The sequence below is a fragment of the Caretta caretta genome, chromosome 27 (assembly GCF_965140235.1).
Source record: "Caretta caretta isolate rCarCar2 chromosome 27, rCarCar1.hap1, whole genome shotgun sequence".
NCBI lineage: Eukaryota > Metazoa > Chordata > Testudines > Cheloniidae > Caretta > Caretta caretta.
In genome coordinates this window covers 7,660,809-7,687,296 of record NC_134232.1, presented here as the reverse complement: position 1 = coordinate 7,687,296, position 26,488 = coordinate 7,660,809, and the positions used below count along the sequence as shown (strand labels likewise).

The window sequence follows — 26,488 nt, the reverse complement described above, 5'->3', positions numbered from 1 at the left end:
TCAATCTATAAATGTTCCATTTTTATTACAAAGTATGAAAGGCAGAAAATACTGTACCTAATACACAGGAGGCTGAAACTTAAAAAGGTTAAAAAAATTGAATAAAGCTACATAGAAAGCAAGAAATAGCATAAAAGGATGCAACATTCCACTTTCAAGCGGTTTCATAAAAGACTGACTTATTTTACAAAGTTTCAATAATATGGTTCCAGGGTTCGGGTGTTAAAATCCACTGTAACAAAACCTTTTATATTATTTTTCCATAAAAATAATTAAAAAAGGAATACCAGGACACTGCAGTTACTTGTGGCAACAACGTGTCCGAGTCTGCCTGATAATGGAATGCTAGGATTCCTTTAGTACAGTATAGTAGCAAAGTTGCAAATCTCAAGCAATACGAAAGAGGGAGGGAAAAAGTGTGCAAACACCTTAAGCTATGCATGACAGCAGTAAAATTGCTATTGCTTTAACATATTTTAGTGAGAACAAGAAATCTGGAATTTCATATGTATGTTTGTACAATCATGCTACAAAGATCACACCTTCAGGAAGTTATCACAATGGGACTTTAAATGGGAACAGCAAAAGGGAATACACATAACAAAATGAACATCTCCTACTTCATTACTAGTAGTAAAAAACCAAAAAACGCTTCGGCTCGACAGATTTAATCATTACATTGTATGCTGCTGGCAACCCAAGTAAAAAACAGCTCCTTTTAAATAGCAGATGCCACAAATTCACATTCACCAGGTTGTCAAAAACAACACACTGCTTCATAGCAGTACTATTTACTGCCGGAGTCTTTTCCGCCTTTGTTTAGCAAGTTCTTTGTGCCTTCATTCGGATTTGCCTGACCAATTACTGTCTCTCATATAGAAGGAAACTTGCATACTTTACAAAAAGGAAAACTGAAATTCTAAGAGCTGCTGACTAGTGTGTATGAACGAGAGATGGAACCAGTTTGTTGTGGCTGCAGAACCTTGCAAGAATCAAAAAAAAAAAAACAACCCCCTCAGCATTGTCCTTTATTAGCTTATCTGAAAAGGAAGCCAAGCAGGTCATTTTCCTCACTAGCAAGGAAATTCTAGATTGATGCTTGATATCTGTGAGCCAGAAGAGGCGTTTGAGTTAGCGGGCAGACTAACGGCTGTCCAGAATTCTAACACAGCAGTGTCTAACTTCCTCTTAGAACTGCTCCTGCCTCTATGCTCGGTCTCCAATTGCCAGACAAGCACCCTGGTGGCTGGTGTCTAGTCACATTTGTTACGATTTCACTGCTGGTGAAAGGTTCTGGATCAAAACCAGAGAAAGTGAGATCCTCCGGGCAGTGCAAGTTTCTTCACTCACCGTACCTTTGCCAATGTACCTCAGCTATGACCTAGAGGGACCGTCTCTAGAGAAATTTGGTTGCCAAGCCAGCATGGAAGTGTGCTGTTTAAGTGCCTCCTACCATTAGGTCCGCGGGCTTCCCTGCAGACATTAATAAGGGGGCCCCTCTAGAGCCAAATGTACTCCTGCCCATTAGGAATCAGGTCTGGAAACAACCTCATTTCATACTGGCCACGGATCAAAACAATCTCTAGATTGGGATTTGAACCAGTGGCCTTGGAGTGAAAGGCAACTGAAGTAATTCAGAGCTACCTTAACTGTCCCCTGATTGGATAATACTCCCCTTGGGTTTGAAGTGGCAGAACCATTTTGTCTGGCAGTAGTGGGATGACTAACTCTTTCAATACGCTGAGGGAGGTATAAACAATTGTACAGCCCAACTGTGCACCGAGCTGCACCTTGTGATTGATCCATTTCTGCCTGTGCGGCATATACTGAAAGGGTTAAGATAGTCCGCACCCAGGAATTTTGACAAGTCAAAGATCTTTGAATTCTGCATCTTAAGTCGCAGAAAGCTGCATCCATTTTCCTGAGTTTATGGAATTGACAAAGCAGACTGCAGAATTCACCTACATCCCATGATAACCATCTACCCAAACCACCTATCATTTCTGCCATATGTTTGAAAGGGCACCTAATTCCAGGCCCTCCCCCCCCCAAGTAGGCAATAATAAAAGTACCCAAATGAAGCAAAAAAAAAAAAAAAAGTTCTGTTTGGGCAAGAGGCAAAGTCAAGTGCTTGAGAGGCCCCTACTGGATCATACTGTCATCTGAATATAAAGCCGCACAGTTTGCAGAGTTAACAGCATTTTCAAGTGCTTGCATTTTTCATGTTGCTTTTCAGGTGGTTCTGGCGTGAGAGAGGTCACCATGTGCTGCCAGCCAGAGCCACTTTGGAACTGTAACAGTCAGGAAACTCTCATGCTGTATTTAACATTTTATTAATCAGACACAGGGTTCAGAGTCAAACACCAGCCCTAAAGGATTGAGGTAGGAAGGTTATTCCATTCCTAACCCTAACAAAAATATACCTGCTAAAGTTCCATCTAAAGCATGAAAACTAGCGTGCTCAGCTTCCTGAACTTATATTTTAAAACAAAAGTCCAAAAAATGTATGTATATGCCAATACATTAGCATAGACAGTTTCTTAATTGGGATTCGGTTGGAGAAATGTAGCTACAGATCAAGCAGATGTGGATTTATCTCATGAATGAATCTATTCTGGTTGCTGACCTTTATTATCCAGTGTTCAAAAAAAGTAATTAGAAGCAATGCAGATGTGTGATCACAACTAAATTTTGAAGGGATCATGAATTTTGACTCTTATGGGAAGCAAGGCTTTAGATAGATACACAAGGCTTTGCTTCCCGTAAGTACCCAGGGGGGCTTAAAGTAAGAAACAACCTGCAGTGTCAACCTCTTCTCTTTCTGTACTTTGAGACCACTGAATTTCTTACTCAGATTGTCAAAGCAACCTTGCCTATTAAATCCTAGCACATGGGAAGGACACGTTTAGTTGCAGCAACCTACCACAGTGATTTAATTCAGCAATATACAGATTTAACATACTAAATGCACTGGCTCATCCTCCAGCTAGCTTTTAGAGTCTTGCCTCATCTTTGGGCTGGGAGCAAAAACATGTTACCAACTATCACATGGGCAGCTATCCAGGGCAGTTGAGTTTTTAAAATGCAGCCCAAAGGCTGGAATTAGTTAGCCAGAGAAAGGATAAAAAACTAGTGAAGTTGGAGGAGAACCATTGCATTCAAGGAAATTTAGATCAGGAGCTTAATCGCTATAGACAAAGCCACAAATGTTCTGCAAGAAATCTTATGGAGGAAGGCCCCAAGATGAGGTCTCCTCAGTGTACATAACAGAACCACTTATGCTGGTAACGGAAGCTATGAAGTTGTGTACTCATTTAGTCTCATTTTCACATGCTCTTAATGCTCAATTCTCATTGGTCTAAACTCTGTTCAGAGTCTAGGTGGGATTATATTTTTGGAAAGTTTGAGGAAAATCCCTTTGGCTGTTTCAACTGGATGTTTATTCCCTTTCCTTAACGCAAAAGAACTCTTACTATATCAACTAAAACTTCTCCAAGTGAACTGTCCTCCATGACCATCACTCAGCTGGGTGGGAGGAAGAGTGTGATTTAAAGGTGTTCAGATACCACAGTAATGAGCATAGTATAAGAATCTACAGAGAAGAGTCAATGAGCATGTTCAATACCATTCTGCCTAATACAGCCTATAATGGGGCAGAGAAACCACATAAGCTCAGTGTCTGGCCTGACCATAAACAGTTTGCAGGAAACTACGTTTCTCATTGAAACATGAGCCTGTCAAGATCAGAGAGACCAGAGAAAATGGTGGACAAGAAACAATTAAGATCATGGGATCCACCGTTTTTGATACATTCTTTGTAGTTCTGCAAATACTAAGCTTTCAGCTTGAAGAACATTACATTGCTATCTTTTTTCCTTCTGAAGACCACAGCTAGAAACAGCTACACTGTTAACTCAGCCTTGCAGAAATTGGTCAGCAGCAACTCAACCTTTACCCACGCAATTTACATCAACAGAATAAAACTTCAAAAGCCTAACTGGGACTATTTAAATACTAACATTCTGAAAGTAGCCCCCCGCCCCCAAAACCCTACTTCCCCAAAACATGAAACGCAAAACTTATTGCAACGTTATGTGAACACATTTAGTTTGCAGAGTCAGGAAGCAAAAGGTTTACGCTTCTCTCACTGAGATTAGCTTGTTTACACTGTGCCTAGTACTTGTATTTAGATACACATGCAAGACTTTCATGTAATATTGTTACAAGTATATCTAAACAAAAGCAATAAACGTTGCTATGAGAAATGCAACTTTCATTTTCTAACATGCTTGCATATTTAAGTTTAACTTTAAAGGCGCAGCTCTACTTTGAAGAGTGATCAAGTTTAATGTAAAAAGAAAAGGAGTACTTGTGGCACCTTAGAGACTAACAAATTTATTTGAGAAATTTGTTAGTCTCTAAGGTGCCACAAGTACTCCTTTTCTTTTTGTGGATACAGACTAACACGGCTGCTACTCTGAAACAAGTTTAATGTTTAGTTCCACACTTGTGTATCAATGATTTCTGGAGCAAATTCGCTTAAAATACCAGAGATGCATGTGTAAGCTATCTGGCAACCATGCCAGAATCTGAACACCAGTCAGTTCTTTATGGCTCACCCATCAATAAAAATTTTGCAATTTGAACGTAATGAATTTTATTGACAATGCGTGAGACTGAACAGAATGCACCTCATTCTCCCAGAGATGCGTTGGCTCTGCACTGTTAACTGGAGTAAATATCCGTCACTAATGAAAGGTGATCAGATGAATAAGATGTTTTTGTATACTCTGTTTTCTATTTTTTTTTTTTAAAAGTCACCTGTAGGATAATTTTTGCCTGTTACCACAAACAGGTAAGATTATAATTGAAAAAGGAGACATCTCCATTTTTCAATTTTAATCTGCATTTGACAGCAGGCTGAACATTTAGTTTCATTGACTCCATGTAGCCAGTCTTCCCTGTTTGTCTGGGTCTCAGAACAAGAGGGACAGAGCATTTAAAATAGAAACCTATGGTTGCAAGGACTCTGGAGAGAAGGTGTATGTAACTGAAGCTACTTTAAATTGAAAGCCTAATATTTTTTAAAAAAAATAATTTTTGTCTTTTTATGTATGCCGCCACCTTTGGTTTTCACTCAATATCAAGATTGTCTCTCAAGGTAATGAGTCAGGGTCAGCTGATCTGGATCTTGACCTCATCAGCTCAGTCTGTTACCGTACAAGGTGATGGTTAGACCTCACCACAGTGCTGTGTTCAGTTTGTCACCTTCTCATTTGAAGGGTATTGCAGATAGCTGATCAAAACAAGAAAATGACAATATTCAAACTACCCGCCATGTTAAGACAACAAAAGAATTTTGCTAACCCTCCGCAGCTCTAATCATAAAGCATCATGGTGACAGAGGGCTCGCAGCGCCCACTCTTACCTTTCCACTTCAGAAAGGGAACTTGGATGAAAATAGAAGGCTCCCCCCTCACCATACCTATCCTGGTCCTCTTACAAGAGTTGCAGTACCCAAGAATGACAACTGGAGACCTTGTTTTGGCTCTATTTGAGACACTGGGCAACTTCTTTTAATTTAGACCCAACCCTGTATGTTACTTTAGGAAACTTTCCCTTACGGGGACATGATTTGCCTTTGGACAGCAGACCAGCTGTTCTAACTGTTTCTAACACATTCATCCAACAAGATCTGACAGTACAATGCTAATGCTTCTCTCCTTGCTCTTAGGAACAAAAAGCTAGCTCTTCACTTGTTCACTTTGTAGAACTCCCAAGAAGAGGAGCCAAATGCAAAAGAAACTCTAAGGTATAGGTTAGATACAGAATTTTGCTTAGAATTACAGTTGCCCATCAAGTAAGCTAGAAAGTGTGAAACCATTTTATTTGGGTTCAGACAGGAAGCTTTCTAGAGGAATCATTTGACTGGACGTGTCTATCCAAATGCATTACAAGTGACATTTTTTACTAAATGTTTTCAAAAATAGCTCTAGTCATGCTCATAGCATCTTCTCTCTGTGAATCGTATCACCAGTTAAGTAATACACCTGTGGGAGACTCAATAATTCACTTACGATCTAACATAAGGCCCACCACAGTAACAACTGCCTCTAGCATCGGTTAAAATGGAAGTACTGTGCGACAAGTAGTGGTACTTCACAGCACCAGGCGATTCTGACCAAATGGTCAGGGGCACATAGCCAAGGCAACAGCTACAGCAACAGGTTTACTGCTAGGAAATCTACAATGATGCTTATGACCCATCATTATCAACAGATCCTGCTTGGGGCTCATGGAAGTGGATCACATCAAAAATAAGAACTGGGGTGAAGAGCCGACTTAATAGAAAACTTAGTCCAATATATAAAAACATACAAATGTTCAAACAGTTTAGGGACAGTAACAGGAATGATTAAAAATTCCTGCAAAGGTGGTGGTTAATATTAATGTCTTTTCTTTCCACCTAGTTTTGCACTTACATCTATCAAACTAATTGGATGTGCTGCCTCTGCTGACTGACAAACACATGGACATATGCAGCAACTTAAAACAGTCATTTAAAGCCTGTAATGCTCATTAACACAGTCAACAAACAGATATACAGAACTTTTTAATTGAGAAAAATATTAAAATCAAAACCCAGAAGGTCCAAGAGGCTGGGTGCATCCCTTCGTTTTCTGAGTCTTGCAGGGACAGCCGACACCTGCCATTAACTCCTGTAACAGTTTCTTGGAACAGTAGATGCAAAGCAACAAAAGATACTGGCCACTTGAAACATGTTTGTTCTTACTTTAGAGGAGAGGGGAAGTTATAAAGCCCTGCCTCAGTTTGGCACAGACCAATAGTGTTACACTCTCAAGATCTCCAGACAGTTGTTGTAGCAGATAGCTATCCAGTCCGGCTGAGTCGATGCCCACTGTACATTGTTGATTTCCCCTTCTGCTGTGTAGGCCAAGATTGGGTCCTCAATGGCACGAGGCATTTGCTGGATATCCCAGATGAGAGCCTGATGGTCATCCGCTACAAACAGGTAAGAAAGAATTAGACTCAATCATCTCGGAAATAGGTACAGGCATATTTACATGGCTAGTTGGAGGGATATAGTCTCAAAAGCAAGCTAAAATACAGAGTGAGAAGTCCAAATGAAAAAAAAAAAACCGAAAACCAATAAAGCTGGGCAATTCCCAAATATGGAGGAAACAAAGATCACATAAAATGAAACAACTCCACTCCACCATAACCCTGCTCATATATATCTTTAGATCACTACACACCTGTGATACAGTCTCAAGGGAAATGGTGGAAGCACCATCAATAGGCACATTTAAGAACCAGCACTTGGAGAAAGCATTGAATATACAATGGCGGGAACAATCTTGTATTGGCCAAGGGGATGGACTAGATGGAATCTAAGAGACCTTTCCTATCTTTAACTTACATGGTTTTAAGCTTTGTGTCCAAGGAGATCTGCCCAATTTTCTCAGAAAATTAATACCTTTTCTGACCACAGACATGGGTGCCCAGCTCCCAATGACTTAAATGGGAGCCCACACACAGCCAAAGCCAAAAGTATGGTCTAATGGATGTTAAGAAGCCATATATTGAACCTCTCTACTGTGGGTACAAATATATTACTCCTTCAGCCAAAAAAGGGCCTGCCACAAAATATTCAGCCAGTAGCAATGCTTAATTCATCAAACGAAAAATGCAGAACTTGAGCACTGTAAGCAACTCTAGCTTTATTACAAGGAGAGAAAACAGCCCTTTGAATAAAGCGGTTAGCTGTTAGCTTTACGTGCATTCCCTAGTGAATTACTCCAACATTCATGACTTAAGACAGGCGTTGCCCACTTCACAGTTCAGACATTGGGACACAGTCCCTCGTTTTCAAGGTGAGACAGCCCAATGCCCAAACTGCTTAAGAGGCAGCAGCTTCTCCGTTTCCCTGGAGAATTTTGGGAAATGGTGGGGGCAATAAAATGAGCACCTATGACACCGGATATATCTAGGACCCGAGCCTTATTTTTTTGCTCCAAGAGCTGGAGAGATTTGAGGTAGTGGAAATGATTGCAGGAGTCCCAGGATAGACATTCATACATTTAGAAAGCTCCTGGGGAACAGGACCAAACAGGGAGGAGCGGAGAAGGAGAACAGATCTCTCCCCATGCTCACCTGCCGTACAGATATGGCAGGAAGAGTGAGGCGCCCAAGCAATGCCATTCACACATGCTCTGTGGTTGTTTAACCTGGCAACAGGTGTGCAGGGAACTCTGACGTCTAGAATCACCACCTTCAGAAGGAAAAGTAAAAATGTTTAGTCATTTGTTTCCTGAAGAAAAAAAAAACCCAAAGACATTTTGGCAGAATGTTATAGACACAACACTGTCTCTAAAGACACACACGACTGACCAAAAGCGGTTTTACAATATCTGCTTGCCAAGGAATTTTGAAAGCAGCTAGAGAATCACTCTGTACATCTTGTGTAACATGTAACACAGGCAGAGGGAATCATGAAGTTACAATTTCATGGAGAGATGTTGAACTAAAGAAAAATCTACAGTGCCTTTTGAAGTCACTGGAGCAAGATGGAACTTAAGAGTATCCTCTTAGAGGCATAAGGACCAGTCTCAAAATCAGCTACAGGTTAAAGGAGCCTTTCAAGACCTACAGCTGCATATTACAGATGCAAATAAGTATGCAGACATATGAAATCAAGTCAGCTTTTATAAAAGTGTTAATATTGAAATTCAGCAAGTATGAACTTCAATACATTTGGAAAATGAACAGTGTACAATGCAGTGAACAACTCCATAGAATAACTCATTACAATATTTTTCTCAGAAACTGGGCTTCTTGCAATCCATATCTACAGCCCTCTCCCAGATACCAAATATTAAGCACTTATGTAGTGCTCTTCTCCTTCAAAGTGCTTTACAAGCACTGACTAATCAGTAAGCTCATCTAAAAAGTCCAACTGCTGAAGCTTATAGGGCAAACGGTCAGTGCCTCACCTCCATACCATCCATGGCCATTGTTGCAAGATAGTTGGGATCCTGCTTGTTCCAGCAGAGACGCAGCAATGGATGGTGCTGTGGATCCTCATAGATAATGGTGCTGTGCTCCAGATGACGAAGGTCAAACATCCGCACCGAGCCATCTGCGCCAACTGACGCAAACATGTCTCTCCCGCCACCCGCGCGGCTAAATGCAATGTCATACACCTGCTCAGTGATAGGGGAGATAAGAACATGGCATTATTTTAACATTCATTTTGGCTCCCATTTCTTCACTTTCAAGGAATGTGCCCTATTCATTCCTCCTCCTCCTCCTCCCAGTTAGTGTTTGCAAACACAAGAACAGCACACATCCATGTCAAACTAGTGACAGCACTGCTCTCTAGGCAGTTTGAGATGGGAGCATGCTAGGAGTGCTCATCACACAGCTACAGCAGCTGTGCCAGCTTCTTCAGTATCTACATCTGGGCCTTTCCCTCTCCAATAAAAATATCACCATTACATGGCTGGACTGCATGTGCTATATATACTTATTCACGGAGAAACATACAAAAAGTCTTAAGATCCAGTGTGGCACCAGTTTATTACCAGATATGTTCTCTGTCTGGGGAATGCACTAAGAGGGCTTTTCCATCTAAATAGTGTGTCATCACTAACTATTTACTCTGTCAGGCATTTGATTTTACTAGGGAATTGCAATGATTATATAGCAAATACCACAGATATCTTGGTGTAGAATATAAAATTGCGCCTACTGGCCAATGATGCAGTTAGAGATGGGAAGCCTCTTCCCTAGCTCAGAATATAGTCCCCCTGAGAAATGACAATTTAGATGTACATACATTTTTAAAGACCTCTAAAAAAAATGATCAATTCTAATTTCTACCCTCCAAGGCCTCTGCAGTAGGAGTCTAGATACTAATGCAACTTAACTTTAATAGTGGAGAGAAGAGAAAGCTTTACTACTAAAATCAGCTTTTTTGGGAAGTGTCGCAGAAACAAAGGTCTATTATGGGACAAAGGGTCGTACAGGTTTTGTCTAGAGTCTAGAAAGACCTTCATCCCAAATACATGCCAAGATGACTTTTGCAACATGCATATTTTAAATAAAAAACCAAACATTTTTTACGGTATGACATGTCATTCAGTTTTTGGGAACGCTTGGGGAAGAAAGTTGTGGGGGTGGGGAGAAGAGGTTGGTAGGAACTTTGTTGGGGAACATAGGCTTCAAGTCTAAATAAAACTACTACAGACTCTAGTAATGCTCCCTGAAGTAAAGGGGCAGAAAGTCCCAGGGGATGCAGAAGCCTTTCCTTTCTCCTGCACCCTACCAAAATGCTCATAGAGGCTTCCTCAGAAAGGCATAGGCAGTAAAGAATCCCTGCTCCACTCCCTCATAAATGGAGCCAGGGAGCAAAATTTATTTTTTTTAAACTAGGCAGTTATAAACACTTTTCTAAGAGTAACAGCCGTGTTAGTCTGTATTCGCAAAAAGAAAAGGAGTACTTGTGGCACCTTAGAGACTAACCAATTTATTTGAGCATGAGCTTTCGTGAGCTACAGCTCACTTCATCGGATGCATACTGTGGAAACTACAGAAGACATTATATATACGTGTACGTGTATATAATGTCTTCTGTAGTTTCCACAGTATGCATCCGATGAAGTGAGCTGTAGCTCACGAAAGCTCATGCTCAAATAAATTGGTTAGTCTCTAAGGTGCCACAAGTACTCCTTTTCATTGTTCTAAGACTTATTCTATTATACAGGCCTGATCCTACAAACCCTTAATTGAATGAGAAAGAGTCTGATATGACTGTCCTAAGTATAAAAGGAACAAAGAAGGAAAGTCTAGAGGCTGCTGTCACTACAGGGTGATTTGGGTGCCTTAACTGTATGTTTCCATGTTTTGCTATCTTTAGGTTTCTGAAAGACAGAAAGAAAGACAGAAAGAAATTATTAAAAAAGTTTTCCCACCCGTCAATTACTAATTAGCCTCTCAACTTTAAACTGGAGTTAAATTTATAAAATATTGCCAGACAAAACTTAATACAAATTAGAACAAAACGGCAAGCATATGCTGCAGGTCCACCGTCTAAAATGAGTGAAAGCGAGTATGTAGAATTTTCAGACTACAAGCAACTTAATTTTAGACATATGTAATGTAGAATCCAAGTCTTTTTTCTAAATCCTCAGATTTTTCTGGAGAAAATGGGAGTTATGTTCATTCTATAGGCCTTTAACAGGTGTAATGCAGACAACCGTATGAATTAGAAAAAGAAAGAGCAATATCATCACCTCTTTGTCATGTGCAATAAGCTGGGTCTTGACATGGCCCGATACCAGATTTACTCTTCCCAATACCTGCCCAGTCTCCAGACCCCAGATGGTACAGGTTGTGTCAATGCTAGAGGTACCTGAAACAAAGAGTGTCTGTTAATGGTGGTATTAACATAGATCTGCAGAAATGTCACCTTATCACTTATGAGACTAGTCTCAGATGTGCTTTGAGATCTCTGGGTGAAGAGAACTCTGCATGAGCAAAGTATTAGGATTAAAATGTTTGACATGCCTGAATTAAACTATGGATCACAGGCTGGATCTGGCCAACACAATGTGTGTGTGGCCCACATGACTCAGGTTGTGCAGAAATTTTTAAGCCAAGTCTCTAGCCCTCATAGCTGTAGAGAAAGCCTTCCAAAGATGAACCAAGCATAAAGTGATAACATGTCTGCCTGAGTGTCCAGACAGCCTGACTCAGTGGGGTGAACTCCCCTGCCCTACACAAAACTAACTGGAACATCAGCTCTAAAGCCCAACAAGGGTGGTAGTGAGGCCCTTCATGGGTAGGAATTCCTGCAAAAGAGGAAACACAGGAATAAATGTTACACTACAGAAAGGATGTATTGCCCCCTTGATCTCTGTTCAAACTTCACCCTGATGTTAGTGGAGGTCTTGACTATGGATCAAGGGGAGTACATACCATTCTGGATTCATACCCCACCCAACAGATTATAATTAAACAATGCTCCAAATGAGAGACACACCTGGTTTAACTCCTGCTGCTGCAGAGGTATTTCACTGTAACAAACATGGTGCAATGGTACCTGTGGGGCAATGTTCTGTCCAACACCTTCAGCTACAGTCAAATGGCTGAACTCTGCCAGAAGAGTCTGTGTATAAATTTAACACTAACAAAACGTGTCAATCCAACAGACCTGAAGACTGAAACCCTCTATTCAACATATAGGCCGAGCACAAGCAGGAGCAGGGGAACATCACCAACCCACGTGCACAACCCTGACCTGAAGACACCTCCTCCAAGAGGGGAGAAAGAGTTCAGTCTCCACGGGCTACGCTTTTGTGACATTTACGGCAGCAGGCTTTTTGTGATGTAGAAATCTGGCCTCTGAACACCCATGAGCTGGTAGTAAGTTCTAGTCACTACTCACCTGGGCTAGATTCAAAATGGTCAATTTTATATTGAGTATTTAATGTGTCAGCAGTCTTACCAAGAAGATAAGGATCCACTTCATTCCAATCAAACGACGTTAACGGGGCACAAAAATCAGAATTCTTATTATTGTTCAGCAAGCACTCCAGTCGGGTCTCAGTTTCACCCACCTTCAGGAAGAAATTAAATACACAATAACTGCCTTATTGAATGGCCTGGCTGCAAAATCCAAGATGTGCCCCATAGAGCATAGGCTTTCAGAACTTCAAGTCTTAACTGCGTTTGACATTGGTTTCTTCCATAAATATCTTATCTATTGTGAAGAGCTTTCAGACTGTTTGAACTACAACTGAGAAAGCTACATATGCTCTCCCCTAACAAGTTTCTGTTACAACAGCAACTACTGAGCCTTGCCATCACATTTAATAAGCTACTTTCATAATTCTGACACTCCTAGAATTCTCAAGATACCTCACAGCCATTGTATTGTTATTCAGAGAGGGTTCTACGTTACTTTGAGAATGTAGGTAAAAGAACAAATTACTGCATTGGCTTTTAATTATGGGTCCTCCCCCTGGACAATATTGGTGAGCATAATGCTAGAGATAAATGTGCCTCAAAAGAAATGGGACTGGGAGAGAAGGGGATCAAAATGCAATGCAGTTAACGGCACATACGTGGCCCTTTTCGAGAGGCTATTTACTTACTCTCCACACACGCAGGTAATCACCGCTGGTTGCCAACAGGTCTGGATATACTCCCTTGGTGTCAGGAATCCACATGAGCTTTGTAGTAGGATATGGGTGATCAAAGGTGTTTCTGCAAATGAACTCTGAGCTCTCCTCATCTAAACCAACAAGCTGGACCTGTAAGAAAATGTCTATCCATTAAAAACTAGCTTTTCTGCTTAGCAAAATAACCATGTATATAACAGTATTAAGAAAACATGTACAGAGTGTTGCATTTTAAATGCTATATTAGCAGTTAAGAGTCTATTAATGATATACCAAAACAAACTCCAGTGTTCATCCTGACAAGCTGCAAGATACCTCCCTCTTTCACCTTCTCAAAATTTTAAGGAATACAATCTGTGGTAGGACATGAAAGATCTACTGCTAAATACTACAAAAAGAAAAGGAGGACTTGTGGCACCTTAGAGACTAACAAATTTATTGGTCTCTAAGGTGCCACAAGTCCTCCTTTTCTTTTTGCGGATACAGACTAACACAGTTGCTACTCTGAAACCTGCTAAATACTAGTCATTGATCTACACCACCACTATATTTTGCACTTCTCTAGTACTTGCCAACCAAGTATCTCAAAAATGCTTTTAGAGGAGTTAAAACCAAACCACTCAGCTCCTTCCGAGGTACAAAAGTATTAACTAATTTCATTTTATAGAAGGAGAAATTGGGGCACAGATGTGAAGTGAGTTACAAAGTCATAACCAGAACACAGATCTGTCCCCCAAATGATGGAAGCTATTTCTTCTCTTCCACCTATGCTGCTTTCAGATATACATTTTTTAGTCTGTTAACTTTAAAAAAAAAAAAAGGAAACATGCCCAGTTTTCCCACATATAAGACTGCTTCATGGTTTCAGTAGATGCATATGCATTACAGAAGCCTCTTTTCTAAGCATATGGTTTTAGCAAGGTAAGTGAATGAAAGTGGCATGCTAGGGTGCCATATTTCTTCTCTTTAAATGACTTTAAATCAGTTTCCAATTCAAAAGATCCACCCCAGGTCTCCAACAGCAAAGTGCTTAAAAATCATAGCAGACGGTGCAACACAAGTGACAAAGTAAGAGTGACAGTTTTACAAATGGGTTAAGACCTGGAAGAAGTAGTCAAACTCTGATTTTTCTGCTCCTTTATATCAAAGATTTGTAGCATGGTGGCATATGAAATTTAGTATTAACAAGCACAAAATAAGGCACAAAGTGTGGAATAATTTGAACTTCTCAAACACTTCACTGCATTCTAAATTAGACTCTGTCTACACTGCACACCTTGCAGCCGCACTGTTGTAAGGTGCACAGTGTAGCCGTTCTATCGCCGGGAAAGCTCTCTCCTGGCAACAAAAGAAAACCACCTCCAACAAGGGGCAGTAGCTTCGTCGCCAGGAGGTGGCTCCCGCTGACAAAGCCCTGTCCACACCAGCTCTTTTTGTTGTTCAAACTTATGTCCTTCAGGGGGGTGTTTTTTCACACCCCGAGCCACAAAAGCTTTAACAATGGAAGTCCCAGGGTAGACAAAGACTTAGATATAACACGGGGGAAAATCCTGGGTATTTTTGTGGCCTGCTCAATTAAAGTCTCTGCTCGGGCCTCATCCTCCATGGGCCAGAGGGGAATGCCACAGCTAATCAGGGCCCTGCTGGCTTAGATGAAAGGAGCTGCCTGGCCTTAGCCGTTCAGCTCCTGGCTGGGACCAGAGGGGGCAAGAAAGGGTGCTGGAAAAAGGAGCTTGAGGGTATATCCAGAGTTTGTTTTCTGGCTGCACTTTGCACAGCTCATTTTGCAGAGAGAATCTAAGAACCTTAACCCTGAGATTAGGGTGAACCTAAAGGGGCCAGGTAGCAAGAGGCCCAAGGAAGAGACAGCAATGAATTGAAAAAAGCCATATATTGCTGTTTATAGGGTCCATCAGCTGGAACCTGGAGTAGTGAGTGGGCCAGAGTTCCCCTACCGGCCACAGGTAAAGTATAAACCCCAAGAAGTGATGGAGCTTATTTGGGAGCCTGAACAAAGGGCCGAATTAAAGGCCGCAGAGCCAGGACTGAAGACCCTACTGAGGGCAAATAGACTGTTTATTGGACTCTAATACCCCAGAAGGGGTTTGTGACAGGGTGTTAGCCCTACAACTAGCCCATAACCCTAGGGAGGCTGTGAAACAGGCAGCCAAGTGGAGAAGGGCTGCGAGGAGCAGCCAATCAAGGCCAGGCAGGCCCAAATAAGAAGGGCCACAGGGCAGAGCAGGTCAGTCACTCCCTGGAGCTGGGAGGACTGGCTGCCTTGCAGGCAGAGGGCAGCTAGCACCTTGGACAGAGCAGTGCTGGGCAGGATTAGGGGAGCAAGAGTGAGCTCCCAGCTGACTGCTGGCATGCTGAGACCCCGAGACAAGGGCAGAGAAGGTGCTGGGGCTGCGGGAAAGTGGCCCAGAGAAGTAGACTGTGGGGTTGGAGGGGATGCAGCATGCAGCTGCCATCTACAGAGTCCCTGGGCTGAGAACTGGAGTAGTGGGTGGGCCTGGGTCCCCTTCTTACCCCAATTGCCACTGAGGAAGTGGCTAGACAGTGGACTGCTGTTCCCTGGAAGGGGAGAGAACCGAGTGAGACACAGACAGAGGGCTGTGTCCTGAAGAGGACCACCACAGTCGTTGTGGTGACATGGGTCCAGGAGCAGAGGTGACAGTGGGTGAGACACCACCAGAAGAGGGGGCACTGGCTAGCAGAGCTGATCCCCTGGACATCCAGCAGGAGGCACCGCAGTGATGAGTTGCACCCTGTTGCAGGGTTTATTTGGACTTTGTGGCTTGGCTGGAGTGTCAAGCCACAGAAGGCCCATCAAGGTCAGTTAGCAATCTGCTGGAGGCATCGGGGTGAGAGGACTGTAACACCATGCTCAGCCACAAATAGGCACTCAAACAGGAGCGTCCCCCTTCAGTTCCTCTCAGTTCTTTCCCACTTCCTTCCAGCTCTCAGGCAGCGAGAAGGCTTACTACAATAACTTTTCTCCGGAGGGCATTCTGTGCCAAAAAAGTAAAAATTCTGCAAATTTTATTTGTCAAATAAATGTGGAGGCTCCAACATAGCATTGGGGAGCAGAGGCCACTGGCTGCACAGAGGTGGGAGATCACTCTACAGTTTCCCCCGGGACATGGACTCAGTGACGAGGCTGCATCCAACTCTGATACAGCACAAGGCCAGGCCTGCCCCTCGGTGTCAGGTGCACCAGGTGTGGGCAGGTAGGCTCAGCCCAGCAGGATCCAAGCGTGGAGAGGCTTAGTGAGGGGGATCCAGGTGTGGGTTGAGAGGATTCTGTGTGGGACCATCTGGGTGCGGGCTGCTCAGCAGAATCCGGGTGCAGAGGAGATCTGGATGTAAAGGGGCTTGTTAGGGGGTTCTGGATGCAACAGTAATTGGACGTTGCAGGGGGTTCCAGGTGAAGATGGTTAGGGCTCAGCAGAGGGTGGGGGTCCTGGGGGTGAGGAGGGAGGGATAGAGCTCGGCAGTGGTGTCTGCGCGTGTGTGTGTGTGGGGGGGTGGTAGGATGCTGGAGGAGTAGGACTCAGTGGGGTGGTGATCCAGGTGCAGCTGGTTGGGGCACAGCAGGGTGGGGATCTGGGTGTGGGTGACTCATTGGGGTGGTCTGGGGGAGTGGGGCTTGTCAGGGGTTCTGTGTGTGGGGTGGGGGGTGAGGCTCTGCAGGAGGGTCTGGATGGATAGTGGATTGGGGAACAGTTCCCTATACAGTGATCCCTCCCCTTGCAGCTGAGTGATGGGTGCAGGAAGTGGGGGGCAAGGGAGAGTTTGCAGAGCTTCCTGCAGCTGGGGGAGAAATACGCGGGTGGGTCTGACCTACCCCTGGATGCCATGCAGGGGAAGAGGAAGTCCTGTCCTCCCCAGCCCAGCCAGGACTAGTGCTGAGCCCAGTACAGCGTAGGAGCCCCCAGCCAGGTCTTCCCCAGTCCAGCCCCCTGCCCTTCAGTTATTTACCTTACTGCGGCTGCCCTGGGCACCCAAAACATACTGCTGGGGAAGGCTGCATGACTGCTCTTGTGGCTTCCCTTTGCTTCCCCGTCAGTCATTTTTCTTCGGGGAAGCAAAGAAATCTATGTGGGACATAAATTCTGCACATGCGCAGTGGTGCAGAATTCCCCCAGGAGTAATAGTTGTATATTTGCCATGGCAGCCTATGCTCTCAAACACAGTTACTGAACACAAAAACTTTCTTAATGCAACATTAAGCTTGCACTGCTAAAAATGAAGTAATCACGAAATAAGAGCTAAGATTCTTACAGCACAGCTAGCTTGGCCACACTGCACCTATTCGCTATAACACCACTGACTTAGACTCTGAATACGTTCTACGGATGGCATACCAGAGATCACTTATTCACTGACGCTTCAAAAACTCCCGCACCCCAATCTGGGTCTATGCTGGTTATGTGCTATGTATGCATCTTGTGAACCTTGTAACTGATACTTGTAACTTCTCATAACTTAAGTCTGACCCCAGATGTAAAATACCTTCCTCCTTAATTTGTATAAATTTGATTTTAAACATTAGCTTTAATAAAAATTGTATGTGAAATATACTAAAGTTTCACATGCTATGGACAAGTTCCTGTTCAAATCTAAAATTAGCTTCAGAAATGAAACTGATTTAACATGTAAAGAAGAAGAAAATTTTATTTTTCTCCATCCCAGGAGTAAGTGTCCCCCCTCTAAGCTGGTTTAAGACCTTCAAGTGCTTGAACTACTTAGATCAGTGAGCACTTTAGATGCAATGCATGGATATACAGTGCAAAGTTTTTTATTGCATATAAGCAAAAAGCCAACTTCTATTTGTAACTTAATATCCACTTTTTTCAAACTTGATTATAGACAGTTCTCAATCAATACTATTTACCTGCCAAAGGTAACTATTCAGCTATTTGAGTTGTGAGAGAAAGTGTCATTACTTTTGTTTTACCATTGTTTAATTGAGCAACTGTAGGGATTTTGCCCAAGCTCCCACATCTTAACCCTCCCAACCCCCAGATGTCACACACTGAAAAACTTCTGCCTCAAAATATGAATTTTCCAAAGAGTTATGAGTAAAGGAAGGTAAGATGGCAAGACAACTTGTCCCTAACTGAATGAATCATTGCCAAATTAATTCAAAGGGATTTACACAGACATATGACAAAGTTATTTCTGGCTTAGAACTAATCTGAAACAGACAAACATTGTTACAATAAAAAGAGCATCTTGCTATTCCAGAAGGCAGACTCCTATCGGAGTATTCAGACCCTCCCTCTTCTGAATGCTTCCAGGTCTCTCACCTGATTAGTTATACCAAGGTCTTGTTTGCCAGACACGCACAATGGTCTTAACAGAATAGAAAGATACTTTTTTAATCTTTTAAAGTATAAACACAGTAGAACCTCAGAGTTATGAAGACCTTGGGAATGGAGGTTGTATGTAACTCTGAAATGTTCGTAACTCTGAACAAAACATTATGGTTCTTTCAAAAGTTTACAACTGAACATTGACTTAATACAGGTTTGAAACTTTACTATGAAGAAAAATGCTGCTTTACTTTTTTTAATAGTTTACATTTAACAGAGAACTGTACTTGCTTTTTTGGGGGGTCTGCTGCCTGATTGTGTACTTCTGGTTCCAAATAACATGTGGGGTGAACTGGTACGTTCGTAACTGTGGTGATCATAACTCTGAGGTTCTACTGTACATGCTGCAGGGAGAGTATGAATTGATGCGGACAATCTGGCTTAGGTTACTGACCAGTATTTCAGTTTTAGCCTTTGGTTTAGATTTCAAAGAAGACTGTGATAAGACAACTCGGCAGATCTATTGCTTCAAATCAGCATTTCCTAGACTTGAAAACTGAGCTTCCCCTTCAAGAAAATGCAAACAATCCATCCCTCTTCAACCCTGCCAAGTGCTGTTAAAGGCTTAGCCCCAGATGACTGGAGACAGATTGTGCCATTTTCACAGCAGTGCTTCCTTTCTTATAAGCAGTGCTGCCTAGTGGCTAGAGCACTAGACTAACTCAGGAGACTGGAGTTCTATTCCTGGCTCAGCCACTGGGCTTGCCCAAGGTCACCCAGCAGGCATTTCACCTATGCCTCAGTTTCCCCATCTGTAAAATGGGGATGATATTAACTGCTTTGAGATCTGATGAAAAGTGTTCTAAAATGTAGGTATTATATGCTTTGAGTAATAAGAGTTTACAGTGGGGACATTTGCATCTGAGTTTGTACCCACTGAAACAAATGGGGCAATTCACAACTTGATTATTGTATCAAACCCCCTGCAAACTCAGATGGCTAGGACTACAGTTAACCTTGAAAGTGTGACTGAAATGTCTCTTTACAACTTTGACAGCTAAAAATCTTGTTTTTAAAAAAAGTGAAAGCTGAGACTGTGGAGAAAAATTAAGAGTCCTATCTGCCCCCCTGGTTAATCATTCATGCCTCTCATTTGTAAACAGTGCCTTAAACGAATCCAGAAATATATTGGGTCAAGAATGTGGCAGTCTACCAGAGTGGAGGAACACCACTAAGTAACCAAGTGACAGCTCACACCACTGCTTCCTACTGGTTTCCAGTCTGAACCTGAATTGTTCACCTACAAAGCCCTAAATGATTTGGGACATTGCAATAAGCTAAGCTCCCTGGGTCCAAAATAGCTCATGTCTGTTGGCCTTCACAGCCTGCTACAAGAAGTGCACCTATTCCTGTGAACTGCTACAGATGGTGGGGCTTGAACCGCCTCAGGTAGGGACATTATGAATTAGGTTTTATAGGGGGTTATATTATGTTGTCTGTCAAGGTTGGGGGGAAAACTGCAGTTGTATTATTGGTTTTGTATCTTGCATTAGGAATGCCCTTTTGGAAGAAATCCAAACCAATACAAATCAGATAAGAATCTGTCCTGCTTTCATCCACTGCACTACCCTCACAGTAGGCAGTTCTGCTGTAATGAATGTGAGGAGCATTGAATCTTTTTAAAAGCACGACTTATTTTTCTTGGAAATAAGGAAGAGACAGGAATACCGGCGTGATTTTAGGAAATCTACCTTCCTAAAAATAGTAACAAAATGGATGATATTCATTATAATGTTGATTTGTAATGCATTAGAAACACAGTGGAAGCAGAGACGTCAATGTTCTCCAAAACAAGGGGAATAAAATTGAGAAAAATATTGTTTTGAAGCTTCTAAGAAGCTTTAAAGTTTTTGTATATGAAAGGTCACATTAGTTTTAATTTTTTCTTTAAATGCTGCTGACTGTACCTCACTTTTTAAAAAAAAAAAAAGTTATTAGGCTCCCTTATGTGATTGACATGTAAGTTTGCCAGCTGAGATAAGGCACATGTAGGATGACAGTTTTCATACCTGCCCTATAAAGCTATCCTCCTCCTGTCCCTGAAACTAATCAGTTATCAAACCAAGAGCTGTCATGTACTTTACAGCTTTACTTTATTAGAAAGCTCCATTTAACACACTTAAATAAGTTCTCTCATAATACCCATAAATAGATATGGACTAGATCTGAAAGAGCCACTTTTCAACTAGCATGGCCCCAATATAGTTAGCTAGCATCTGCATCACTGGAGGACAAACTTCCCTCCATTTTCCTAAATGTTTCCTTGCCACATTCAGCAAACTGGATTATATCATCATCATCATCATCACAAGAGTCTCAGTGGGGTAGCAACCACCACATCCCAGTGCTGGTAGGTTTTGTTTGCAATCAAGAGTGCAGAGGTGCGTATCTTTGCTGTGCATGGTCTCCAAGTACAGCAGACACTACCAACACTCTAATCAATAGAACCACCAATACGCTTAGCAATAGCTACAATTTTATTTAATGAAATCTGCAATCTCCCTGCCTCCATTAGGTATCTTTTTACATGGGTGACTATCGATATTCGTTAGCACCATGCGACTGAAAACCTATACATGATGTAAACAAGTCTGGCAGTGTTTGATCAAGATCCCTTTTGAGGAACAGCCAAATGTGAAATCTGAAGGTCTTGTTTCAATTTTTTACAAGACTGAAGAAAATATATATATTTTATTTCTACAGCAATATCGGGCAAACAAATTTGCACCCCACTCATCATGCCTATTTTCAGTTCTACAGGTAAGTCTCGCACTCTCCAGTACTCAGAGGGAATGGAAACAATGGGACAGATCCGGGGCCATAATAGCCCACTTGGGAATATCCCCAGGACAAAGGTAAGGCTACCAAATGTTAGAGCTGCTTTAGAAGTGGCCCAGATGGCAAAAGCCTGGGCTGCACTGGGGGTGGGGTGTGTTCAACGAAGATACACAATTTCAGCTACGCTGTTCGCGTAGCTGAAGTTGAAGTATCTTAGTTCAACTTACCTGGCCGTCCTCACGGCGGCGAGTTGACCGCGGCGGCTCCCCTGTCAACTCCGCTTACTCCTCTTGCCAGTGGAGTACAGGCATCGATTCAGGGATCGATTTATCACGTCTCGACGAGACACGATAAATCAATCTCTGATAGATAGATCACTATCCGGTGGGTAGTGAATATGTACCCAAAGACAACTTCGTATCCCCCAACCCCCTTCACATAAGCTGCACCTTCTGTTACCTGTCAAGAGTCACAGCACAGAACCTTGCCCATGGTCTTTGAACTCATCCTACCACTTCTAGTCCAATCCCTGTTTCAGTTTCTTATTTTACGTCCTTTGCATATGTAGTGCTAGAACATCACATTTACAATAGATTGTTACCTTACATCATGCATACAGCTAGAGGGTGCAGCTGCCTTTTTTAATCAAATGCTTTGGATTTAATTAGGAGACCATTGTTCTTTTAGCCGATCTCAGATTTTGGTCAGTTTGATGGTATTGAGAGGGTTGTGTCCGATCACTGACGGAGTATCAGAAGATAAGCATATTGAGACAGTTCTGGTAAAGCAGAAGCCATTGAAAACTCACCCTTTGCCAACCACAAATACAAAATTACCTTAGAATCATACTAAAGTACTGGGTTAACACTGGTATCTCAGATACCTCACCATGGAAAATTGTTGGCAAATGCTGACAATGGCTGTCGTATTTTTCAGGGAGTGTTTTCCCCTTTGTCATATAAAGCTTTAACTTTCAGATGTTTCTGAATTAGCCACCATAAGGGGCTTCCAAAGAGTGTTAGTGTTTCCCTTCACCCCCCCACCCAAAGAACTCAAACCAGATAACTGGATTTAAATAGTCTTTCAAAAAAAAAAAATCTTTGGGTTGAAACCAAGCTGGAAAGTTTCAGGCCAAGAGAATTTTTGGAGGAAATTGCAATTGTCATTACATTCATTCATTCTCTGCCACTATGACAAACAGCAAGTCTCTCTCGACCCAAAAATGAGCATTAACCCAACACAACTTAGTTTGTTTTCCCTACTACCACCCCACAAGAGATGCAAGTTTCTCTTATCACCTGCTATTACAACACCTATTATTGTAACTGAAACACACTTTTCAGTCCATTCAACAGCACTCCGTAAAGTCAGTTTTCTCCCATTTGTATGGGTCTTTCACACAGAAATGGGAGATTTAAATGGGAAAATACAATTGTAAAATGACAAAAGTTGGCATGGGAATGCACGGGAGAGCATAGTGCCATAAGGTATTTTTAACAAATGAATGATTTTCAAGTTGACAGTCCCAGTGCCATTTGCGCTCCCATGGCCCCCACATAACTCACCAACTGTGAGTGAGACACACATACAGCCTGCTGGTTAAAACGACTACACATCACAATGGGATAGCACTTTAGATGACCAGAGCACTACGGAGGCAAGAATTTAGCCACGGCAGACAACGCCAGCCCAGCCCCAAAATTGCCCACACCTTGTTACATTTCTCCACAAAGTTGTAAGCCATCCCACTCCCTCCACCAACTCTGTTGTAGTCTTCCCTGCTTGGAGGCTTCCCATTATACAGCTCCACAAAAGGACTATGCACCCTGACCCCCCAGGCTGGCTTATCTAAGAGGGATATTCATACAAAACAGCGGAAGTTATAGCACTTATAAGCTTGTTGCCTAGTAATAAAACACAGTGCCGGTAAGAGTGATTACATGGGCTGCTCCTGGAAGTGAGGTCTCTTATTTAAATCTGGAGAGGGCATACAGCAGCTATAGCACACCTTATGAGGAAGAGAGAGAGGAGATTCCTCTCCTAAAGGTCCACCAGAGAAGAGTCGGAGAAAGAGATTGCAGGGGGGAAACCTTCATGCGTCCTGCAAAACCCTTCCCACAGCAATGAAACCTTCAGAAGCAAGGCCCCACCAGGCATTTTTAACATGAAGCCATCAATGTTTCATACCACTGAAAGCTGACCCCAGCCCAAACATCCCAGTGCTGGGGAAAGAGGAGGGGTTTCCACCTACTACCCTAGGAAATGCCTCACAAAAAACTCTGTGATGAGAGTGTGACGGCCGCCCTTAACCCTGCCCCCGGGGCCTCCCCGCCATCCCCTTGCCCTGCCCTGCCCTTAACCCTGCCCCCGGGGCCTCCCCGCCATCCCCTTGCCTGCCCTGCCCTTAACTCTGCCCCCGGGGCCTCCCCGCCATCCCCTTGCCCTACCCTACCCTACCCTTAACTCTGCTCCCGGGGCCTCCCCGCCATCCCCTTGCCCTACCCTACCCTACCCTTAACTCTGCCCCTGGGGCCTCCCCGCCATCCCCTTGCCCTACCCTACCCTACCCTTAACTCTGCCCCTGGGGCCTCCCCGCCATCCCCTTGCCCTACCCTACCCTTAACTCTGCCCCTGGGGCCTCCCCGCCATCCCCTTGCCCTACCCTACCCTACCCTTAACTCTGCCCCTAGGGCCTCCCCGCCATCCCCTTGCCCTACCCTACCCTTAACTCTGCCCCTGGGGCCTCCCCGCCATCCCCTTGCCCTACCCTACCCTACCCTTAACTCTGCCCCTAGGGCCTCCCCGCCATCCCCTTGCCCTACCCTACCCTACCCTTAACTCTGCCCCTAGGGCCTCCCCACCATCCCCTTGCCCTACCCTACCCTACCCTCTGCGCCCAGGGCCTCCTAACCATCCCCTTGCCCTACCCTACCCTACCCTTAACTCTGCCCCCAGGGCCTCCCCGCCATCCCCTTGCCCTACCCTACCCTTAACTCTGCCCTCGGGGCCTCCCCGCCACCCCCCGCCCTACCCTTAACTCTGCCCCCGGGGCCCCGCGATCCCCCCACCCTTCTGCGTCCCGTCCCCGGCGGCGAGCCCGCCCCCCACGCACCTTGTTGTTGTACTCCTCCACGAAGCTGCCGAGCGCCAGGCGGAAGCGCTTGTCGGGCCGGACGCTCCAGTTCATGGCGTACACGGTCCAGGGCGCCTCGTACTTGTAGATCTCCTTCCGCTTCCCGTGCAGCGACATGGCGGGGCCGGGGGGCGCGCGCCGGGGCCGCAGGGGGCAAGGGCCCAGCCGAGGCGGCGCGCGGGCGGGGGGGGGGGGGTGTCTCGGTCCGAGCGAGGCCTACGGAAACCGGGGGCTGCGGGCACAGAGGGGCCGGGCGGGGGAAGCGGGTGGAGGGCGCAGCCGGCTCCCGGCCCCGAGGCCCGGCTCCCAAACCCGGAGACGCTGCGCGCCGCGGCGGAGGCCGTTTGGGATTCGGCCCCTCACACAACAGGAGCGGAAACCACGCGGGCCGCCCCGCCCGCTGCGCGTCCGTTGGCTGAGTCGACCGCCACTCAGGGCGTCCCGGACCGCCGTTGGGTGGGAAACCTGCCAGTCAGAAGCGTTCCGGTCTCTTATTGGTCACTGTACCGCTCATTCTAAGCAGTCGCGTCCCGCATTAGTAGAGTCACCTGCCACTCCGTTCGATCCCGCCCCGAAGGATGGGATGCTCTTTTTCAACATCTCATTGGCTGCGATGGGTCGCAGTGGCTTCGCCCCTTCATGAGGCGGGACCATCTATCTTTCTCTCATCCTAGTGGCTGGAAAAAGTGTCAGTCAGGGGTGAGATGTTGGGCGGCAGGTGGGACTTGGAGCCCAACAGGGGTTGGCGGAGCAATTTGAGCCTTAGATTTAGACGTATCCTTCACGGACCGGGGTTCGAATCCCAGCTCCGACAACTAGCTGTGCTGTAAAAACCCTGGGTCAGATCAGGCGCCTTTAAGGAGATCAGCTCCCATTGAAGCAGTAATATAAGGGCCAGATTTTTAGCTGTGCCAAGCAGTCCATATGCTGAGCAGTTTTAAAAACCATGCCCCAGGTCAACCCTTGTCGGTTAATTCAAAGGGCAGGTGAGGCAGAATGTCACTGCTGGGCTGTGCCAGGAAAGAGTCCGTGCTGCTTCGAGTCAAGGAGTGTATCCCCTACACGGATGGAAACACATAAAGGCCTTGTCTTACGCTAGGAACATTTTTCGAAAGCTTTGCACTACTGCTGACAGTTCTCCTGCAGACAAGGCATTGGAGGAGGAGCAGAGAAAAGTCTAAGTTTTATGGGCCCAGATTCTCAAAAGATTGCAGCACCTGTTTAGGCAGGTACCCAGGGCTGGCCTTACCATGAGGCGAACCGAGGAGGCTGCCTCAGCTGCCCGACTTGGGGGGCACCACTAGGACCCAGAGTGTAGAGAATTGTGTCTGCTGCTGGTGCATCTGGATTCTCTCTGCTTGAGATGCACAGAGAGGGGGGAGTGCTGGGCTGGAGGAAGGAGGGCACAAGAGACAGAACAGGCAGGCAGGAGAAAAGGTGAGAGGGAATAACAGAAAGCAGCAGGAACTGCAGGGAGAGAGAGGAGGAGGAGCCTCTTATGAACCTCTCAGCACCCCCAGGAGCCTGGACTGATTTACACCAGCTTCTGAGGGAGCTTCCTGTTTCCTGCTGCTTCCCTGAACCCACTTGAGGAGAACAGACCGTCAACTGAAGTAGCAGGAGCCAGTTAGGCCCTTAAGACGTTGATATCTTCCCTCACTCAGGCCCTGCTTATTTGTCCCCTTCAATTGAGTGTTGAGAGCCACTATAGCTGACACAGAACAGCAGCCATGAGCGAAAGAAGAAAACGCCCATCTGGGACAGCATTCAGAAAAAGAAAGAAAACAAAGGAAGCTTTTCTATGTAAGCAGGAAGGAGCTCTCCTGAGATACATAGACACAAATGTTCATGGTGAGCCTTGCAGCCCCAGGGAGGATGTGAGTGGTGAGGAGATGCCTGATCTCCCAGTTAGTCAAAGTGCAGGTGACCTTCCAGATACTGCAGCATCCATATCTCCATTTCAAATGGATGCAACCGTGTACATTCCTGAA

The 26,488-nt window shown here is 44.4% G+C and overlaps 1 protein-coding gene across 1 annotated transcript; it reads right to left on the bottom strand.

Moving 5' to 3' along the window:
• Positions 1 to 24,877, bottom strand: DCAF7 (DDB1 and CUL4 associated factor 7). The gene is made up of 7 exons (XM_048830129.2): positions 24,477 to 24,877; positions 13,179 to 13,337; positions 12,530 to 12,641; positions 11,316 to 11,434; positions 9,015 to 9,224; positions 8,176 to 8,293; positions 1 to 7,023 (listed from the first exon to the last, which is right to left on the bottom strand). The coding sequence occupies exons 1-7, from the start codon at positions 24,612 to 24,614 to the stop codon at positions 6,851 to 6,853; spliced, it is 1,029 nt and encodes a 342-aa protein (XP_048686086.1). The 5' UTR covers positions 24,615 to 24,877; the 3' UTR covers positions 1 to 6,850.
• Positions 24,878 to 26,488: the final 1,611 nt, after the last annotated feature.

Excerpts from the sequence above, each read along its gene's own strand:
- DCAF7 (XM_048830129.2), bottom strand. The coding sequence starts at position 24,614 with ATGTCGCTGCACGGGAAGCGGAAGGAGATCTACAAGTACGAGGCGCCC. Across the intron at positions 12,642-13,178 it reads ATTACCTGCGTGTGTGGAGA|GTGGGTGAAACTGAGACCCG; the intron begins GTAAGTAAATAG and ends TTCTTCCTGAAG. Across the intron at positions 7,024-8,175 it reads CTGCCATATCTGTACGGCAG|CGGATGACCATCAGGCTCTC; the intron begins GTGAGCATGGGG and ends ACCTGTTTGTAG.